Source organism: Equus przewalskii, chromosome 2 (assembly GCF_037783145.1).
Source record: "Equus przewalskii isolate Varuska chromosome 2, EquPr2, whole genome shotgun sequence".
Taxonomy (NCBI): Eukaryota; Metazoa; Chordata; class Mammalia; order Perissodactyla; family Equidae; genus Equus; species Equus przewalskii.
The window spans coordinates 81152229-81171389 of record NC_091832.1 but is presented as its reverse complement, the minus strand read 5'-3'; the positions used below and the strand labels follow the sequence as shown (position 1 = coordinate 81171389).

The window sequence follows — 19161 nt, the reverse complement described above, 5'->3', positions numbered from 1 at the left end:
TCAATTACTGCAGTGCATTTCCATTGCTACACAATCTGATGATGACAAAATGATATTGGATAGCTACTGCAAGGTCAAGAAAACTGCTAAGACATCTTTAATTGGTCTTTTATTTTTAATCATTTGGTCCTAGTTATAACGCATCCATTTTAATTGTATATTTTTATTTGAAATAAATCTATGTAGTTACCTTTGGTTGCCTGGGACATTCGATGGATAATCTCTGCAACTGGTCTGATGTATGGCTACAAGAGAACAGATCGGAGCAGCAGGTCGAACGGCTCAACCTCTTCATTAAAGAAGAAATAACGCTGCAGCCACAGCCACACATTGACTTGCTCATTAGATGAGAATTTAACTTAGAAAATCAGAACTGGTAATGTCCCACATATACTCAAAATTGGCTAACTGGCTCATTCTGCAGCTCTCTGACTGAAAGAAACACTGTTAAAAAAGAATAAAACAACAGCTTCCCTACAGAAGATACCAGCCACAAACTCATCGCCAAGAAAAACTCAATATTAAAACAGAAGTCTCCCGGCTACTCTCTAAAAAGACGGTAAGGTGCTTTAATATTTTTCAAATTGTTGTATATTAAAGCCCAAGTACTTAACAAAGGAGCAAACTCAAGACAGTATACCCAAAAATTATACTAACCACTCTTTCTGTCCTCCATCAGTTTAGATCTGTTTGCCTACTCCTTCAGCTCAGCCTATCCAACCTGTTCCCTCTGTAAATGCACACTATTTCAACAACCAACAGGAATGAGCCCCACCCCTCACTGTCCCCATACACACTATTCAAGAACTGCTCAATATCTGGAAAAGAACTGCTGCTGCATTGCTTTGAGAAACAACAGGGAGCAAATTACTGGACGGATTCTTTAACTTACCAATCAGAACTGCTGACCTTTTATGACTCTACGACTCAAGGAGCCTGCCAAACACTCACAGTAAGAATAATCAACTGATTTTACTTCTATATTATAGATTAACTTACAGGATCATTTTAACCTTATTCTTCAATCTAAAATACAGAAACATAGGCATAAGTATTTTTTTTAAACAAAATTTAGACAGTAGCTAATAAAAATCTTTAAGTATTGTTGGGAGAGGGTAGCATGGTGGTTGATATGCAAAGTAAAAAATTCCACTTGAATATTGTACTTAAATTTGAGAAATATGGAACAATAAAATTCTATAGTAAAAATAGTGGTGCAGATAATGATGGAATAAATAAGCAAGATAAACCAAGGAAGCCCCTTCTATCATAAATGTTAGAAGAATTTTAATGAGAAGAAAAGGGCATGTGGCTACAGATAGGTATTGACAATAAGTAAAAAACCATCAAAACCCTGGTGGTTTTGATGGTGAATCTTCTCCCATTTGGTTATTTTCATCTCATTAGAAAGATTCAAAAAACACAAACCACCCTGAAAACATAAGCAATAGTATTAAGAATGTTAGTCATACTGTAATATCTTTTACACTTAAGCATCCTCTTTTGCCAATAATATATAAAGATATTTATTTATACCATGTAATTATAATTCACATTATAATTTTCAGGACAAGAGAGGGTCACATTAACACAAACGCTTTATAGTCTTCCCAAATAATCGTACTTCAAATAATTGTAACTTAATGAACATTCATAGATCAGCAATTATCAATCATTGTTAACAGCACCCTTTTTAAGATAGTCTAAAAATTAAATGTAATAAAAAACACCTTGAATTAAAATGTATAATTTTAAAACTTCCTGTTTTCTGTGGCACTGAAGGTTCTTTATTTGTGTATGCCTCATGCTCAATTTCTTCCTTGGTTTAAAGCTAAAAAGAGCCAGTATTGCCTCTTCCTTCACCTTGTACTGCCCTTTTGATATTCATGTTATACTTAAACCAATTTCCAGAATATCTAAAAACAGGCATGCAGTTCACATTGAATTTTTTTTTAAAAAATCTTTTCTAGATAAAGGCTATGGAAACAAACAAGCAAAACAATGCAGTAACCTTTTACTCGCCTGCTGGAGGTACTGTCTGCTGCATAGAATTTTAAATCCTCATCTGCAGATGCAATTGAGCTGGTATTGCCAAGAACTCTGCTTTTCCTGTGCTGCTGCTACACAGTTACTCATCAAAAGAGCATATTATGTGGAAAATGTGAAATACTATCAGTTTAAGTTTCTTATATGATTTAACGAAAGAACTTCTAAAATCTGGCTACAGCTCTCCTCTGTCACATTTTCAGATGCATGTCAGACACGTTGAGGGAAACGGTCTTATTGCTGTTGATGCACTCCTCTTAGCAACTGTGCAAGATTGAGAAGCTAACAGAGGGAATGAAAAAATTAATATATCATCCTAATGTAAGAACAATGTATCGAGCATTAAAACCCCATACAATTTATATTGTCAACAAATGTATAGCATGCCCATAACAACTTGAGATTTTTACTAGCTTTATAATTAACAAAAGCCTGTAAATAAGTCATTGTGTCTAATACTACAGACAAGCATCAATAAAAATGCCCACCGTGCATACTGCTATTAATGAAAGTAATTTACTTTACTGGCTACTCAGCATCAATGTTGTTTGTAATCAAAACTATAAAATAAAAGATCCAAAAGTACAGATTACTTGTGAAACAACTTGATGTGTAAGGCTTCATCCCCCTCATCCCCCCACCAATACCCTCTGGATTTTATATTAGTTATAACTATAAGAGAATGTAAGTAATAAGGGCTATTTTCATTATTTATTATTTTTCCATCCACATCAGCTAATTTAATGTACTATTGATTCTTAGGTTGCATACAGATGGAGGTAGAAGGCAAACCAACAAAGACAAAGCTTTACAAACTATCATAAAAAGAAAGATAATCTTGTTTAGAAAAAAAGAGTTAATATTTATCTTTAATTGTCTAGCTATAGATATGTCTAAAAAGAGGAAACAACACTAATATTTGCTCAATAATGACAATTAAGCATCATGATTTTTTTAATAAATTAAGTGTATTTAAAGGTTCTGCTTTCCCCCTGAATTGCAAGTAACTCTAAATATCAAAAAGCTTGTTTTAAAAAACTTAACAATCTATTTCTATTGAATTAATTTCTACTTCTCTAAGAAATAAGGTGGCCACTCTATTACATGATAGTTTAAAGGATGTGAAATTTACATACACAACTCTGAGGGTCAGGGCATCCTTCCTCAATGCTCAAATTTATACACATAAGTAAGCACAAGCTGCAATAGTTCCCCTAAAGTAAAACATATCAAACAGAAACTTATCCAATTGACACTATCATATTTTTTAAAAATATTCTCTCATTTAAAAACTATATTCCCACATAGAGTATCCAAGTGAGAAATGATTCCAGCAGTTCTCAAAATGTGTATCTTGGGGGTCTCTGAGACCCTGACATGGAGTCTATGAGATCAAAATTATTTTCAGAATACTAAGACGCTATTTGTGTTTTTCACTCGCGATCTCTCATAAGCATACAGTGAAGTTTTTCTCAGACTACATGGTACGTAATATCATAACAGATTGGAAGTAGAAGAAGATATAAGAATTCAACTGTCTTCTACTAAACCAGACTTTAAATATCTGCAGAGATGTAAAACAATATCATCTTTCTCATTAATTTTTTGTTTCAGAAAAATATGGCTATTTCACCCAAAATATGTTAATTGTATAAACATGTAATTAGCTGTTATTTTTAAGTGAGTTTAATAAATGAATGCTTTTAACACATCAGTTTTACTTTCTAATAGGATAAATATTGAGAGATATAACCCAAATAAATGAAAGCTCCTTGGGGTTTTCAATAAATTTAAGAGTGTAAAAGGGCCCCAAGATCAAATGAAATTGAGACTCACTAGAAATTTTTGATTACATTTTTCCTTAACTCAAGGCTTATAGCTTTTGGTTATGAAAAGGAGTTCAATAATTTTAAAAGCAGTGATTCTAAAAACATTCATTTTAGAATATCAAATATTTCTGAATTTTCCCTTATTTTTTTGTTGGTGAGGAAGGTCGCCCCTGAGCTAACGTGTCGCCAATCTTCCTCTTTTTGCTTGAGGAAGATTATCCCTGAGCTAACATCTGTGTCAACCTTCCTCTATTTTGTATGTGGGATGCTGTCACAGCATGGCTTGATGAGCAGTGTGTAGGTCTGCACCCGGGATCTGACCCCATGGACCCTGGGACGCCAAAGCAGAGCACGCAAACATTTTAACCACTACACCACTGGGCCAATCCCTCACTGTCATTTTTAATACTCAACTTTCAGCCATCTTAACTACTGAGTACAATTATTATCAGCTGTGTCTCACAGTATTGTTAAGAACTAACATCTATCTTTTTAAGGTAGTAGAGAACTGCTAACTATGATGTCCACGCAGCAAGATATTAAAATCTAGCTAGTAAACACATATACATTGGAAAAGAGAGAAAATCCACTGTTAGGAAAAGGGAAAATGTGAGATTACGTATTTTTTAATATCAAAAGAAACCATAAGAACAGTTTCTAAAATTCATCTTGCCTGTACAAGATCATTAAGTTTTAAATAACTTTTTACCTGAGAAGAAATACATAAACTTTAAACAAAATAAATCTCAAGAAGGGACTGCTTTTCAGTAATAAATAGGTGATTGGGGGTGAAACTTTTAAGACTATATGAAAGACACCTAGAGAAATTACAGTATAATAACTTACTTTAAAGCTATTCCTATTGCTGAGAATATGTTGAATCTTTGATATATCAAGGCTTTACAGTCAAATGGGGCAGAGATGGCTTATTATCCCCTTAAATTTTTATGTACTAGCCCACATTTTCCCCTAAAGTCACACAGGATTAACTTTCAAAGGGGTTCTCCTTGGTTCTGTCTTTGGTCAAATGCCATGTCCTCAGTCTTCAAGACCTCTGGTTCCCATTCACTCAGTCACTCATTCGACTATTTACTAAGCACCACCATGTGCTAGGCAGGTATAGGTATGAAGATGCAGCAACGCACAAAACAGATAAAAATCCCTCCTGCCTTCATTGAACTTATATTTCGAGGGAGAAGACACACAACAAACAAAATGAATATTTACCTTAGTAGACGGTGATAACCGCTAAGGAGAAAAAAAAATAGAAGGAAGGATGAAATAGCCAGCAAAAGCCTCGTTTTCTTATTAGAAATATAAATACTTTTTAAAGATTAAAGAATTTTTTTTAAATGTTGGGAGAGGAGCAGTGGCAGCAAAAACGTGGTCAGTGAACAAGAAAACCAAATTTTTTAAATGAAACTGTTTCAATTATATATAAAACTAGAGAGAAGAGTACGTTCAATTCCTATCTACTCATCACCTACATTCAACACTTATTCAAGATATTACCAATATGCTATATTTGCCTTTTATTCTTTTTTGTTTTTTAGGTATCTTAAAGTAAATCCCAGTCATCATGTCACTCCCTCCTCTAACCACACACATCATGTATCTTTAAATAATTTTGCCATTGCCTTACATAATCACTATATCACACTCAGCAAATTAAGTTTCCATGATATTAACAAATATCAGTTAATACTCAAATTTCCAAGATTGTCTCAAAAATGTCTTCTCTAGGTAATTTGATCTAAACAGAATCCTAACAAGAACCACTCTTTGTATGTGGCTACTACATTTCTTAGATCTTTTACTCGGGAACAACTCCTCATGCCCCTCTTTTTCATGCCACTGACTTGCACAAACATGTTAGCTGTCCTATACTCTGAAACTGCCTGCATGCTTCTTCACTGTTCCTCTTACTTTGTACCCCAGTCTCTCATATTTCTTACAAATAACTTTCGATAATGACTATTTCAAATTCCACCCTCAACAGAAATACTAGAGATATAGGTAGCAGGCAGAGGAGTCCTTCTTACTCCAGAGAATCAAATAGCAGATTTAGGTCTATCGGTGATTTTCGAACACTTGTTGAAATTAATTTGAAAAATTTAACATGGTGCAATAGCTCTGAAAAGACAGAAGAGGGAACTATAATATTTAGGAATTCCACACTTAAATAGCACTAAATTTTATTTTAAACTAAAACACTGGTTTTCAACTTAGCAACGGTTAAAAACATAGTAATGATTACTGTTTTATATATCCTCCTTCCAAAAAAAAACAAGAAAACTTAGAATACAGAAGAAAAAGATTTGGAAAAACAGGATAAAGACTGAATGTACAGATATTTATAATTTTTATCACATTAATAAATAATAACCATTAACAAAAGCTATCATTTAAAATTATTCTAACATTGCACTTCCACTTTCTAAATAATTTTCTCCAATAACCAATAAGCATATCTAAATAAAACTAATGTATGTGTTTTTTTAATAACCATTTTAGTTCAAAATATGTTTTTAAAAATAGTTTGGTTTTTTTTAAAGTCATCAGTAAAATCCAGAAATTAAAAGTCTATAGCAAATTACTTTTACATACCCATTTATTCAAAGAAAAACTGCAAAAAGACTTTAGTGATAATGACATCTCAAATATATATAGTCTACTAAGATGTTTGCTCTGAAGAATACTATTTTATTAAAATACAAATTTAATTTATATAAAAACACAAATCTGTCACTTTAATTAGAACTAAAGTACTTTATGCATGCACATAATAGAAGAGCAAATTTATACACAAATGACTGCTACTATACCAAGGCAAGACATAATAGAGAATATAACTATAGGACAGAATTCAAGTAAGCTTTCTGTTACCATCCAACAAGCATTCCCTTTACTCCAGTTTCCAATAACATGTTCTTCATTTCCTTTGGAGCCCTCACCAGCAGCACCTTTAACATTCATATGTCCATCAAAATTCTGTTTATGAATTTAGGTATTTAGGTATTTCTCTAAGAAGCTATAGGCTTTCTTCACGATACTCCCTACTCTCTTCTGAGTCCTTCAGCCCCTTAACGTCCATATTTCTACCGAAGTCGGTTTATGATGATTTAAGTATTCTCTAAGATGATACAGGTTTTCTCTCCTGTGCTCCTCACTTCCTTCTGAGGGCTCACCAACAGTCTTTAACATTTATATTTCCACCAACAGTACATTCAAGGCAATCTATGTTTTGTCTATCATGCTCCTCATAATTCCACCCATTACCCAATTTCAAAGGCACTTTTACATTTCTAGGTATTTGTTACGGCAGCACCCCAAGTTCTAAGTGCCAAAATCTGTATTAGCTTCCTATGGCTGCTGTAACAAATTACCACAAATTTGGTCGCATAAAACAACATGAATGTATTATCTTATAGTTCTTGAGATCAGAAGTCCAAGGTCAGTTTCACTGGGCCAAAATCAAAGTGTTGGCAGGCCAGTGTTCTTTCTAGAAGCTCTAGAAAATAATTTGTTTCCTTGCCTTTTCTAACTTTTAGAAAGCTGCCTGAATTCCCTAGCTCATGGTCCTTTCCTCAATCTTCAAAGTGCATCACTCTAACCTCTACTTCAGTCTCCCATCTCTTTCTTCTGCCCTGACCTTCTTACCTCCCTCTTATAAGGAGTCTGTGATTAAGCTGGGCCCACTTGGATAATCCACGATAATCTCCACATCTCAAGATCCTTAACTTAATCACACATGCAAAGTTTTTAGCCACGATATTCACAGGTTTTGAAAATTAGGACATGGACATCTTCGAAGGATGGGGATATTATTCAACCTACCACAATACAACACAAAAAGCATGAAATATAAAAGAAAAAAATTTAAACTAGGCTTCGTCAAAACAAAAAACTTTTGAACTTCAAAAGACACTAGCAAAACATGAAAAGGCAAGACAAATTTGGAAAAACCTGCAAGCAGTTTTCTAAGACTTGTGTTTCTTATAAAAGTAAACATATACCTACTATATGACTCCATTATTCCACTCAGAGGAAAAACGAAAGGACATGCCCACATAAAAAAATGCTCACAAATGTTTGTAGCTGCTTCATGTGTAATAGGCAAAAACTGTTAACAACCCAGTGCAGCAATATGTAAATGAAAAACAAATTGTGCTATATCCAAAAATGGAATAGTATTCCACAATAAAAAGGAACAAAGTATTGATAGTTCATCTAACAATATGGATGAATCTCAAATTTATTGAGATGGAGAAAGAAGCCAGAGAAAAGAGGAGACACTGTATAATCTACTTATATAGAAAGTACAAACTAACCTATAGTGACAGAAAGTAAAATCAGTGATGCCTGGAAAAGTGGAAAGGGGAGGGAGGAATTACATGGAAATGAAGCAGAGAAATTAAATTCTGAAACCTATTTCTCTGGTAGAATCCTAACAAACAGTCTGGAGACAAAGTTAAGAATCCCAAAATCAATTCAAAAGATAAAAGATGTTACACTGATACTGTAGTATAATTAAAAATACATATACATATTTGGTTTTTGGCCCCACTTCCTGGCACAGATTCAAAAATCTGTGGAATTTCTTGAGCGATAGGAGTGTCTTTTATTACTCATTCTCTGCCACCAACTAGGTATCCTACTATTCAATTCACTTCTGACACGAACTAACCAGAGCTTGTGTCAGAATGAAAAAATTAAAGGCATAATTCTTCAATTCTGACACTAACTCTGTCAGAGCCCCTTTCAACCATACCTGAGCTTCTGCTAACAAGATGACTCATGGTAGTGTCTAGATGGCTTTAGGATGGGGGCTGGTCACCAGAAAAACTTTCAGCCCCACCTCTCAATCTCCAGCAAGGGAGGATGGGGTAGACATTGAGCTCAACCACAAAGCCAACAATTTAATCAACCATCCCTACATAATGAAGCCTCAATAAAAATACTGAACATCAAGGCTCAAGGGATCTACCTTGTTGGCAGAGGCATCGATATGGTGGGAGGGTGGCATGCATAGATACTATTAGGAGAGGGCATGGAAAAATCTGTGTGGCCCCACCCCGATCCTAGACTTTGCCCTATTCCTCTCTTCCATTTGGCTGCACCTGAGATCCTTTATAATAAAAGTGTAATCCTAAGTACAGAGTTTTCAGTGAGTTCTGTGAATCATTTTAGTGAATTATCCAACCTGAAGGCTAGCTGTAGAAACCTCTGAATTTATAGCCAGGTCAGACAGAAGTACAGGTAGCCCGGGGACCCCACTTGTGGTTGGCATCCAAAGTAAAGACAATGTTGTTAGGCAACTTGCCCTTTAACTTGAGGGATATGACACTTAACTCCAAGAAGTTACTGTCAGTATTGAAGAATTATGCTTTTAGGGAGCCAGTCTTCCACTTTGGTGTCCAGGTTTTCAGGTTCAGATGCCGGGCATGGACATACTTCACTCATCAGCCATGCTGTGGAGGCATCCCACATACAAAACAGAGGAAGGCTGGCATGAATGTTAGCTCAGGGCTAGCCTTCCTCAAGCAAAAAAAAAAAGAGAAGAAGATTGGTAACAGTTGTTAGCTCAGGGCAAATCTTCCTCACCAAGAAAAAAAGAGAGAGAGACAATTGTGCCCTTAACTTGTGGGATATGACACTAACTATGGGTAGTTTGTGCCCAAATTGAATTGAATTGTAGGACACCCAGCTGGTGTCAGAGAATTGGTGTTGGAACACAGATGCTAAGTGTGGAATTTAGGAAAGAATTCTGGTTAGAAGGTAAAAGAAAAGGACAGTGGTACTCAGTTTCTAATGGATTTCTCCACCACTCCTATCCTCCCCAACCCTACAAAAAAGAGAGAGAAAGTTCAGAAAACTCTTGTAATCTGATGTTTAAAATAAACTTTCTACGCAGATTGACACAGTGGTCAAAAATAAACTTTAGTAGTGAGGTGGCACATTTATTTTCACCTTCCAAGAAAGTCTCTAATAAATTTTTGACTTGCCTTTTCAATTTTTAACTCTCAAAAAGTAAAAGATATGTATCATCTTACTTGAGCTCAACTAAAAAGAATGATCCAGCTGTGCATAATCCAGCATAGCGCAGAGTCACCATTAGGAAATCAACACATCCGGGCTCTAGGTCAGACAATTCTCAGTAGGTAATATTATCTTAGGCAAGTCACCATCTCATAAACACCCATTTGCTCACTTAAATAGGACAGCAGGGCTGGCTCCATGGCACAGTAGTTAAGTTCAGCATGCTCCACTTCAACAGACCCAGGTCTGCAGGTTCGGATCCCAGGTACAGACCAACACCACTGGTCAACCACACTGTGGTGGTGATTCACATATAAAGTGAAGGAAAATTGGCACAGATGTTAGCTCTTGGCTAATCTTCCTCAGGTAACAAAAAAAAAAAAAGGAAGATTGGCAACAGATGTTAGCTCAGGGCTGGTCTTCCTCAGCAAAAAAAAACCCCAAAAAACAAAAAACCAACAACTTAAAAAAAATAAAAATGACAGTGTAATATTCTCATGCTGATTTGCTACCACAGTCCCATCTCTAAAAACCAGATCCATTAAGAGTGAACTTACTTCTAACAGGTAAGTACTGCTTGCAGTGTGGATATGACAAGAAACTAACCCTCGCCCCTAAAACAAGGATGGGTGGGAGTTTTTAATTAGGAAACCACCCTAGCTATGTTCAGTTTGCTGTATCACTTCTTCACCTCTATGGGTCACAAGAAAGTTTTACAACATAATGAAAAATAGATAAGCAATTCAATCTTTTCCACTTTGTAGCATAACTGAAAGCAAAAACAATACAGCACTAACATAGCTAGACAACCACAATTAAAATATTCCCCAACTGATGTGATCTAAGTTATGGAAATTAGGGTCTAGTTCTTTTTCTCTGCATATTCACTCTAAGGTACAGAGAAACAGCCCCAAATGAGAAGTAAGGAGAGCTGTCTAAGAAAGTGGTATTCTCTGCTAAGTTACTAGCCAAAATAGTACAGCTAATTCAGACTACAACATGACTTTACTACCTAAAACAGCATTCATTCTATCACTAATACTATAAGAAAAATAGTCAAGCCAGAGGGATAATATCATCATATCAGCTGACTCTATAGTAAAACAAAGAGCCCATTTTTACACTAGTTTCTGCCTAGTAAGCAAGATGGTGTCACTATTCCAACTTTTGGGGGCAAATAAGGCACTACAGTACCATAGCCAAATTAATTACAAGGGTAGCCAAAACATGCAAAGAGCAAACCCAACAGTCATTCCCAAGATTATTTTTATAGACAGTAGTTGATCCAGTCAACCCTGGTGATAAATGGGGAGTCATATCACAGACAGACTGCCCTCATATTCATATAACAGTGATTCCAAACCAGGGGGTGGGCAGGGCAAGAATTATAGTTTGAAAAAGCACAGTCAATACTATAATAAATACACCAATTTTCTTTGCACTACAAACTAGAGAAAGTAATGCTTTATAAATCCCTAATAACACCTTATGACTGCCTGTGGATAATAATAGGTATGGGTGGGGGGAGGGCAGAACCTTCTTCCATATATATAAAATAGAGGATAATGATGGTTTTAATAGGATTAGAGGAGGGGGAAAGGAGGGAATCTGGGAAGAAGAATGGGCTAGGGTACCTACATGTCTATTTCTAAAAGTCAGGGATGAATTAAACCACAAACTCTCTCCAATGGCATCACTCTACAATAACTGAGATTCAAACTGGAAACCCCAAGTTATCCAAAAATAAAACTATGGTCATGATATGCTCCTTTCATAAAAAACAAAGTGTATGATATATTATTAAAACAGTTATATCAAAAAACACTTTAAACTGTTTCACTATCCAGAAAATATTCTATGGAATTTTTTTTTTTTTAAAGATTGGCACCTGAGCTAACAACTGTTGCCAATCTTCTTTCCGTTGCACCCCACCTCCCAAATCCCCCCAGTACATAGTTGTATATTTTTTAGTTGTGGGTCCTTCTAGTTGTGGCATGTGGGACACCGCCTCAGTATGGCCTAATGAGCGGTGCCATGTCCGCGCCCAGGATCCCAACCGGCAAAATCCCAGGCTGGGGAAGCAGAGCATGCGAACTTAACCACTCAGCCACAGGGCCCGCCCCTGGAATTTATATTTTATCATAAGGTTATTAATCATATTGGAGCAAGAATTGCTAATTTCATAACAATGGATTCAGAGAAGCCAGAAATCCTCAAAAGCAAGATCTGTGGATGTACTATATATAAATACATATAACTATATAAATAAAGATGTACTATACTTACTCTGAGTTAAATAGCCAGTCATCCATGTCAAGTAACAATACTAAACAGATGTTTACTTTATACTATTAGTAGTATAAATAGTGATACTCAACCATTTTCCCCCAGTGGAACCCTTTCCAAATGAAATCTTACATGGAGCTCCAATCTTTAAAAAGTATGAACAATATTATTAGTGTAAAATCATTTTATGAGTTATATTTACTTACACAAAGAGAATTAAAACAAAGTTCCTGTCTAATAAAAATAAAAATATGTAATCATGAATTTTTATCTGTTTCAGTAATTTATTTCTGTACTGTTTTGGTCAGACCATATCAAGAAAATCCTGATACATAAAGACAAGTGGCTGAATAAGAAATTTCTAAAGATATACTGGAATATTTCAATCTAAAGCCAAATCACTAAGTTTCCAACAATTGTTAACTTACTATAAATGTATAAAATAGAAATACCCAAAACTTAAAATTAGTACTAATATTATCTGTAATACAATATGCTTGAGATGAGACATACTTACCAATTCATTAACTACACAAATGACCATTTACATTACAGGCACAGCACAAAAAGAACACAGAAACTACACATGTATCTGAGTCTTGTCCACATTGAGCTGAGCCCACACCCTCCACTCTCCTCACCTATGCAGTAGAGTCATCACTCTTAGAACTTTACGTAAGAGACTATATCCAGTGGAAAAAACTTTCTTAAAAAACATCAATGAGTTACAAACTTTCTTTAAAATGACAAAGAGAAAGAGAAAAGCAGCTCCTAATATGTGGGAACTGGCCTAGTACTATTGGCTAGCCCTTGATGCACTTCGTTGAACATAAACAATTTCACAAAACATCAACATCAGACAAGGCCACCCAGACCAGGATGGATCAAGACTAAAGCAAGACCACTTGTAATCATATCTGAACACAGACAAAATCTAAGACACAAAACACCAAACACCCCTCTCTCACAGATAATAGGAGTGAATACGAGCTACTTTTTTAACAATTATAGCATTAGTCTCATTATATTGTGCCCGCCTTATAGATGAGATTTATTGAGAGATCAAATCATAAAACTGTTCTAGCTTTTTGACAGTACCCAATCCAGAGCGAACTCCTGTTACCTTGGACCATCCTCCAATTCACCTAACCAAAGCTCAAATCCTTTAAATCCTTTCTAACACCCTCTTACCCATGGTTTCCCAGTGTGTGTTCTCCCTTGCTACAAGCAGTAATAAACCCAACTTGTCTAACTACAAGTTTGTTCTTAGCGCTCTTTGCTGGAGGGTATTGACAACACGTTCACAAGAAACAGCAGGAAATGCTTTTAAAAAGCTGCTCTAACAGCACAAGTTAATATACTAGTAGTGTCTAACAGTTTAAATTTTGATATACCACAACTATTTTTTAATTTATGTTTTTAAGTACCATAAACATTAAAACTCAGTGTAATAATTGATTCAAGCAAGAATCATCAATAGATAATAAAAACATTGGATGAAAACTTGGAAGGAAAGTGTATACTCACATGGCCTCAAAGTATCACTCTCAGATACTTACAAATTACAAGGGAAAAGCATCCTTATATTCGAGAAATCTGGCCATCACCACCTTGAGCAAATGATTAAACTTAATATCAACAATGAAGCAAACTGGTATGTGTGATACACTTAAAAGCATACACTATCACCTATGTTACAGTCTTGCCAAAAATGTTTTAACCTGAATCCAATCACAAGGAAACAACCAGAAAAAATTGAGAATGTGCGATTTTCTACCAGGCAACTGGCTGGATTCTTCAAAAAGTCAGTGTCATAAAATACAAAATAAAGGTGAGGGGACGTTTCAGGTTAAGGGAGATTAAACAACCACGATAACCAAATACAATAATTAATCCTGGATCCTGGATTGGGCTGGCAGGACTAGGTGGAGAAGGAAAGCAGCAGACAGCAGTGGGAATTATAAAAACTTTAGAAGGAAATTAGGAAGATTTAAAAATGGACAGTATCATTAGATTTTATCAAATTAAGGCTAATTTTCGTAGGCATAATTATGATATTGCAGTTATATATTAACCACGTAAGCAGCAATTACTAAAACAACTGAGCCACCAAAAAAAATATATATATATACCAGGAAGGTTAAAGATTTGAACATTATCCAACACGACTTAATGCACCTTTATAAAATCCTATAACCTAAAACTGCAGAGTAAACACTGTTTATAAGTGAACTTCATTCAACAACAGGCCATAAACACGTCTCCATAAATTTCAAAGATTTGATATAATAGTTTATCCTATGACTACAAATTTAAATCAGAAATTGTAAATAAAAGGAAATCTAGAAAATCAAAAACACTGGAACATCAAGCAACATACTTTTAAATAATCCACTGTCAGGGGCTGGCCCCGTGGCAGAGTGGTTAAGTTCGCGCGCTCTACTATTGGCGGCCCAGCATTTCATTGGTTCGAATCCTGGGCGCGGACATGGCACTGCTCATTGAACCATGTGGAGGCGGCGTCCCACATACCACAACCAGAAGGACCCACAACAAAGAATATACAACTATGTACTGGGGGGCTTTGGGGAGAAAAAGGAAAAAATAAAATCTTAAAAAAAAAAAATAATCCACTGGTCAAAGAAGAAATCCAAGAAAAATGAGAATATATTTTAAACTGAACAATATGAAAATGTAACATCAACATTTGTGGGAAGCAGCTACACGGGGACAAAAAGGGATATCTTTAGCTTTAACTGTTTATACTAGAAAACAAGAAAGAAGTAAGCTTTCAATACAAGAAGCAAAAAGAGGGCCAGCCTGGTGGCACGGTGGTTAAGTTTGCACATCTCACTTCGGCAGCCCAGGGTTCGCCAGTTTGGATCCTGGGTGTGGACCTATGCACTGCTTGTCAAGCCATCCTGGGGCAGGCATCCCACATATAACGTAAAGGAAGATGGACACGGATGTTAGCTCAGGGCCAGTCTTCCTCAGCAAAAAGAGGAGGATTGGCAGTGGATGTTAGCTCAGGGATAATCTTCCTCCACAAAAAAAAAAGAGAGAAGCAAAAAGAAGGAAGAGGTAATTAAATCAAAAGTTAGTATAAAAAAATAAAAAAATGAAAATCGATTAAACAGAAAATAAACAAATGATAGAGAAAATCATCTCCAAAAGTTGGTTCTTTGCAAATAATAAAAAATTAATAAACCCCTAGTAAACTAATAGGGAAAAAAAGAAAAGAAATTGTCAGCATCAAGAATCAAAGAGGAAACATCACCACTGATCCTACAAACACTAAAAAAATAACTAGGACATCTTACAAACAACTTTGTGCTAACAAATTCAACAAAATAAATCAAACAGAAAAGTATTGTGAAAAATGAAAGAGACCAATACTGCCAAGTAAAAAAATTTAATTCATAAATCCAAAAATTTCCTTAAAAAAACCTCTTGTCCAAAATGATTTCACTGGTGCATTCCACCAAATATTTAAGGAAAACATATGCCAGTCTTATACAAACTATGTTTGGCATACAAATATATGCCAGTATTACACAAAATAGAGGAAAAGAGGACACTTTTCAGCTTTGAGAAAATTTTAGCAAACCAAATCCAGTGATATACATAAACAATTAATAGTTTAAAAAAGAAAAACTATAGATGCAGAAAAGCCAGTGGACAAAATCAAATACCATTAATGATTAAAAACAGACAAACAAACCCACCCAGCAAAAAACCTCCTCAAGCAGATAAAGGGTATCTATGAAATCCTATGGCTAACAACAGATTTAATAGTGAAATATTGAACATAATCTCCCTAAGTTTGGGAACACGGCAAGAATGTAGAAATTCAATCTTATACTGTAGAAATCCAACATAAAGAGGTAAGAGAAAGAAAAGCAGAGAGATCAAAAAGGAAGTAAACTCTGTTCACATACCATTGTTTTCGTAGAAAATCCTAAGGAATCTACCTTAAAAAGGTATTACAAACAGGAAATAACACGCAGTGATAGGGATGTGGAGAAACTAGTAGTAAACTGATGAACGTGGTAAAGTGGTGAAGTCACCGTGGAAAACAGTTCGGCAGTTTCAAAAGCTAAACACAGAGTTACCACGTGACCCAGCAATTCCACTTCTAGGTATGTACCCAAGAAAACTGAAAAGAGGACTCAGATACTTGTATGCCAATTTTCAATGCAGCTAAAAGGTGGGATAGCCAAAAGGTGGAAACAACTCAAGTGTCCATCAACAGATGAATGGATAAAATGTGGTATATTACAATGAAATATTATTTCACCATAAAAAGGAATGAAATTCTGATGCATGCTATAACATAGAAGAACTTTGAAAACATTATGCCAAGTGAAATAAGCCAGGCCCAAAAGGACAAATACTCCAGGATTCCTCTTACATGAAATGTACAGAATAGGCAAATTCATACAGATATAGAAAGCAGATTAGATATTACCACGGCCTGGGAGAGGGGGAAATGAGGAATTACTGCTTAATGGGTACAGAGGTCAGTTTACTAACTTTAAAAAAAAAAAAAAACCTGCCATATATTACTGAGAAAAATTAAAAGATAACCTAAAATGAAAGATACACCATGTTGATAAATGATAAGACTAAATATTAACATGTCAATTTGTCCTATAAGTCTTATCATGACATGTTATATTAAATATTGTGTAATATATCAAGTCTCAAATTCTTCACCAGATACTTAAACAAAGAAGATATTCAAATGGTCAATAATACACAAAAAGATGCTCAATATTGACATCAGAGAAATTTACAAATTAAGCCAGAAATACCCCAACTCTAGGCTATTGTTTTCATATATATATATAATAAACCCAACAATACAGTATTATAATTTTTGCTTTAATCATGGGTAATTTTTTTAATTAATAAAAATATATATTGTTTTTATAATTACCCACATATTTACTATTTTTGATGTTGATTCCTTCCTGTAGATGGCACTTGCCATCTGGTGCTGTTTCCCTTCATACTGATGAACTTCCTTTAATGGCTTGTAATGGCGGTGAGCTGTGGAAAAACCCCATCAGTTTCTGTTTACCTGCTCAACGTTTATCTTGCTTCCAGGGTTTCCCTCAGAAAATTTCCAGCTGCTTGGTTAGCCCTAACTTCTGTCCCATGCCACTGGAACTACAGGAGGCTAGGATGCACCCAAATGCAAGAAAGCCACAAATATACAATTCTTACACATTGCAGTTGCAGGCTTTAAAGGATAACCTCTCATCTGGGTTCTGCCTCCTTTTGGTCATTTTCTGTTGCTTTTAAGTAGCTAGAGTTTGTCTTTGAATATTTTATCCAAATTTTATAACTGTAATCTAAGGAATGGTTCCCTCAACTACTTGACTGGCATCACTGCATCATTACTGGCTATCAGAATCTCAAAATTCTATTAATGTTGACTAAAAAACTTCTCATGTCCATGATTTCCATTCTTTCCACCAGATTAGGACCTTCATCTCATCATACAAGAATTTAAAGTACTCCCACCTTCCAATCTGCTCTCCCTTAACTCACATAGTACACTGAGAGTAATTTCTTGTCCATCAAACTGCTTTTATCATTAGAACGTTTTCTGTGAAAACCAGGAAACATGCAATCAGAAAACTAATTTTAATTTTCAACTCCACCACTACCTGTGAAATCATAAGCAAATCACAATCTCTGCAATCCTTATTTCTACCATCTGCAAACAAGAATATCATCTGCTTCATTAGTTAAGCTCAGGACCGAAATATGACAACATAGACAAGAGTCGGTCAAAGATGTTATAGGACTTGTGACATGAGAATAGGTGAACAGTTAAAATCATTAGCTTAAAAAAAGAACAAACTGAAGAGATTCGGAGACTCAGATAATGATTTCATTCAGTGATTCAAGCATTTACTGAATTCCAACCACACAGCAAGCATTGTACAAGGGAAATTTTTCAGCTTCAGAAATAACAATTTTGAGGTGCTGAGGACATAACGACTGAGGTAAAATGGGTAATGAAGGAAAACGCAGCGCTTGTGAGTCATCATAAATTTGTGATAATTTCCATAATGAAAACAGAGACCATTTCCTAGAAATGATATATAATGAGGAAGAGCAAAGAGCAAACTCTCAATTCAGTTTACACTTAACAGGTATATACAAAAAAGCAGTAACAAAGAAAACAAACATCTAGTCAGAGAGAGAGTAGAAAAACCACTAAAGTACAATACTGCAGAAGACAAGGAAGAAATGAACATTAAGAAGAAGCAAAATACTAAAACTGAACAAGATAGGACAGGAGGAAAAATGAAAAGACACAGATTTAGCAATTGGAACTCAATCTTACCTTGGGGATGATACAGAGCATTTTAACATCAGCCTAACCAAAGTTTATCTACTGGTTAGGTGAGAAAAGTGGTTTACTTTCACTTGAGGAAGCAGAACACTAGCAGAAAAATAGTCAAACTGCAGAAGTTAGGGGCCGGCCTGGTGGCGCAGCAGTTAAGTTTGTACGTTCCGCTACGGTGGCCAGGGGTTCACCAGTTCGGATCCTGGGTGAGGACCTACGCACCACTTGTCAAGCCATGCTGTGGCAGGCATCCCACATACAAAGTAGAGAAGATAGGCATGGATATTAGCTCAGGGCCAGTCTTCCTCAGAAAAAAAGAGGAAGATTGGCAGCAGATTTTAGCTCAAGGCTAAGTTTCCTCAAAAAAGAAAAAAAAAAACTGCAGAAGATAGCTGAATAAGAGTTGAGAAATTGGACACCTAGAGTCACCTATAAATCAAACAAGGTTGGTGATAATGGGAAGGATGGTGAATGAATAGAAGTGAGGTATTTTTCAAGATTAGGTGTGAAAAAGCAGATAACCCAGCATGGAGCAAAAGAGGGAGAATAACAGGAAACAGCAAGGTTCTAGTGAAGGGGAAGAAGAGATAAGACTAC

General features: G+C 35.5%; 1 protein-coding gene across 10 annotated transcripts in view; it reads right to left on the bottom strand.

The window, feature by feature from the left end:
* The window catches only part of FBXW7 (F-box and WD repeat domain containing 7), a 220852-nt gene that overhangs the window by 122769 nt on the left and 78922 nt on the right, over positions 1-19161 (bottom strand). For 2 of the 10 annotated variants that reach the window (XM_070611557.1, XM_070611563.1), the window contains exon 1: positions 191-1120. The exons of 5 other annotated variants lie outside the window; for them this stretch is intronic. Coding sequence is in view for 3 of the 5 variants with exons in the window: in XM_070611554.1 (XP_070467655.1) it covers positions 191-343 (153 nt within the window). In the remaining 2 variants the exon portion in view is untranslated. Of the gene's footprint in view, positions 1-190; positions 1121-19161 lie in introns of those variants that run through there. 3 more of the 10 variants (XM_070611554.1, XM_070611560.1, XM_070611559.1) reach the window with 3 other exon arrangements.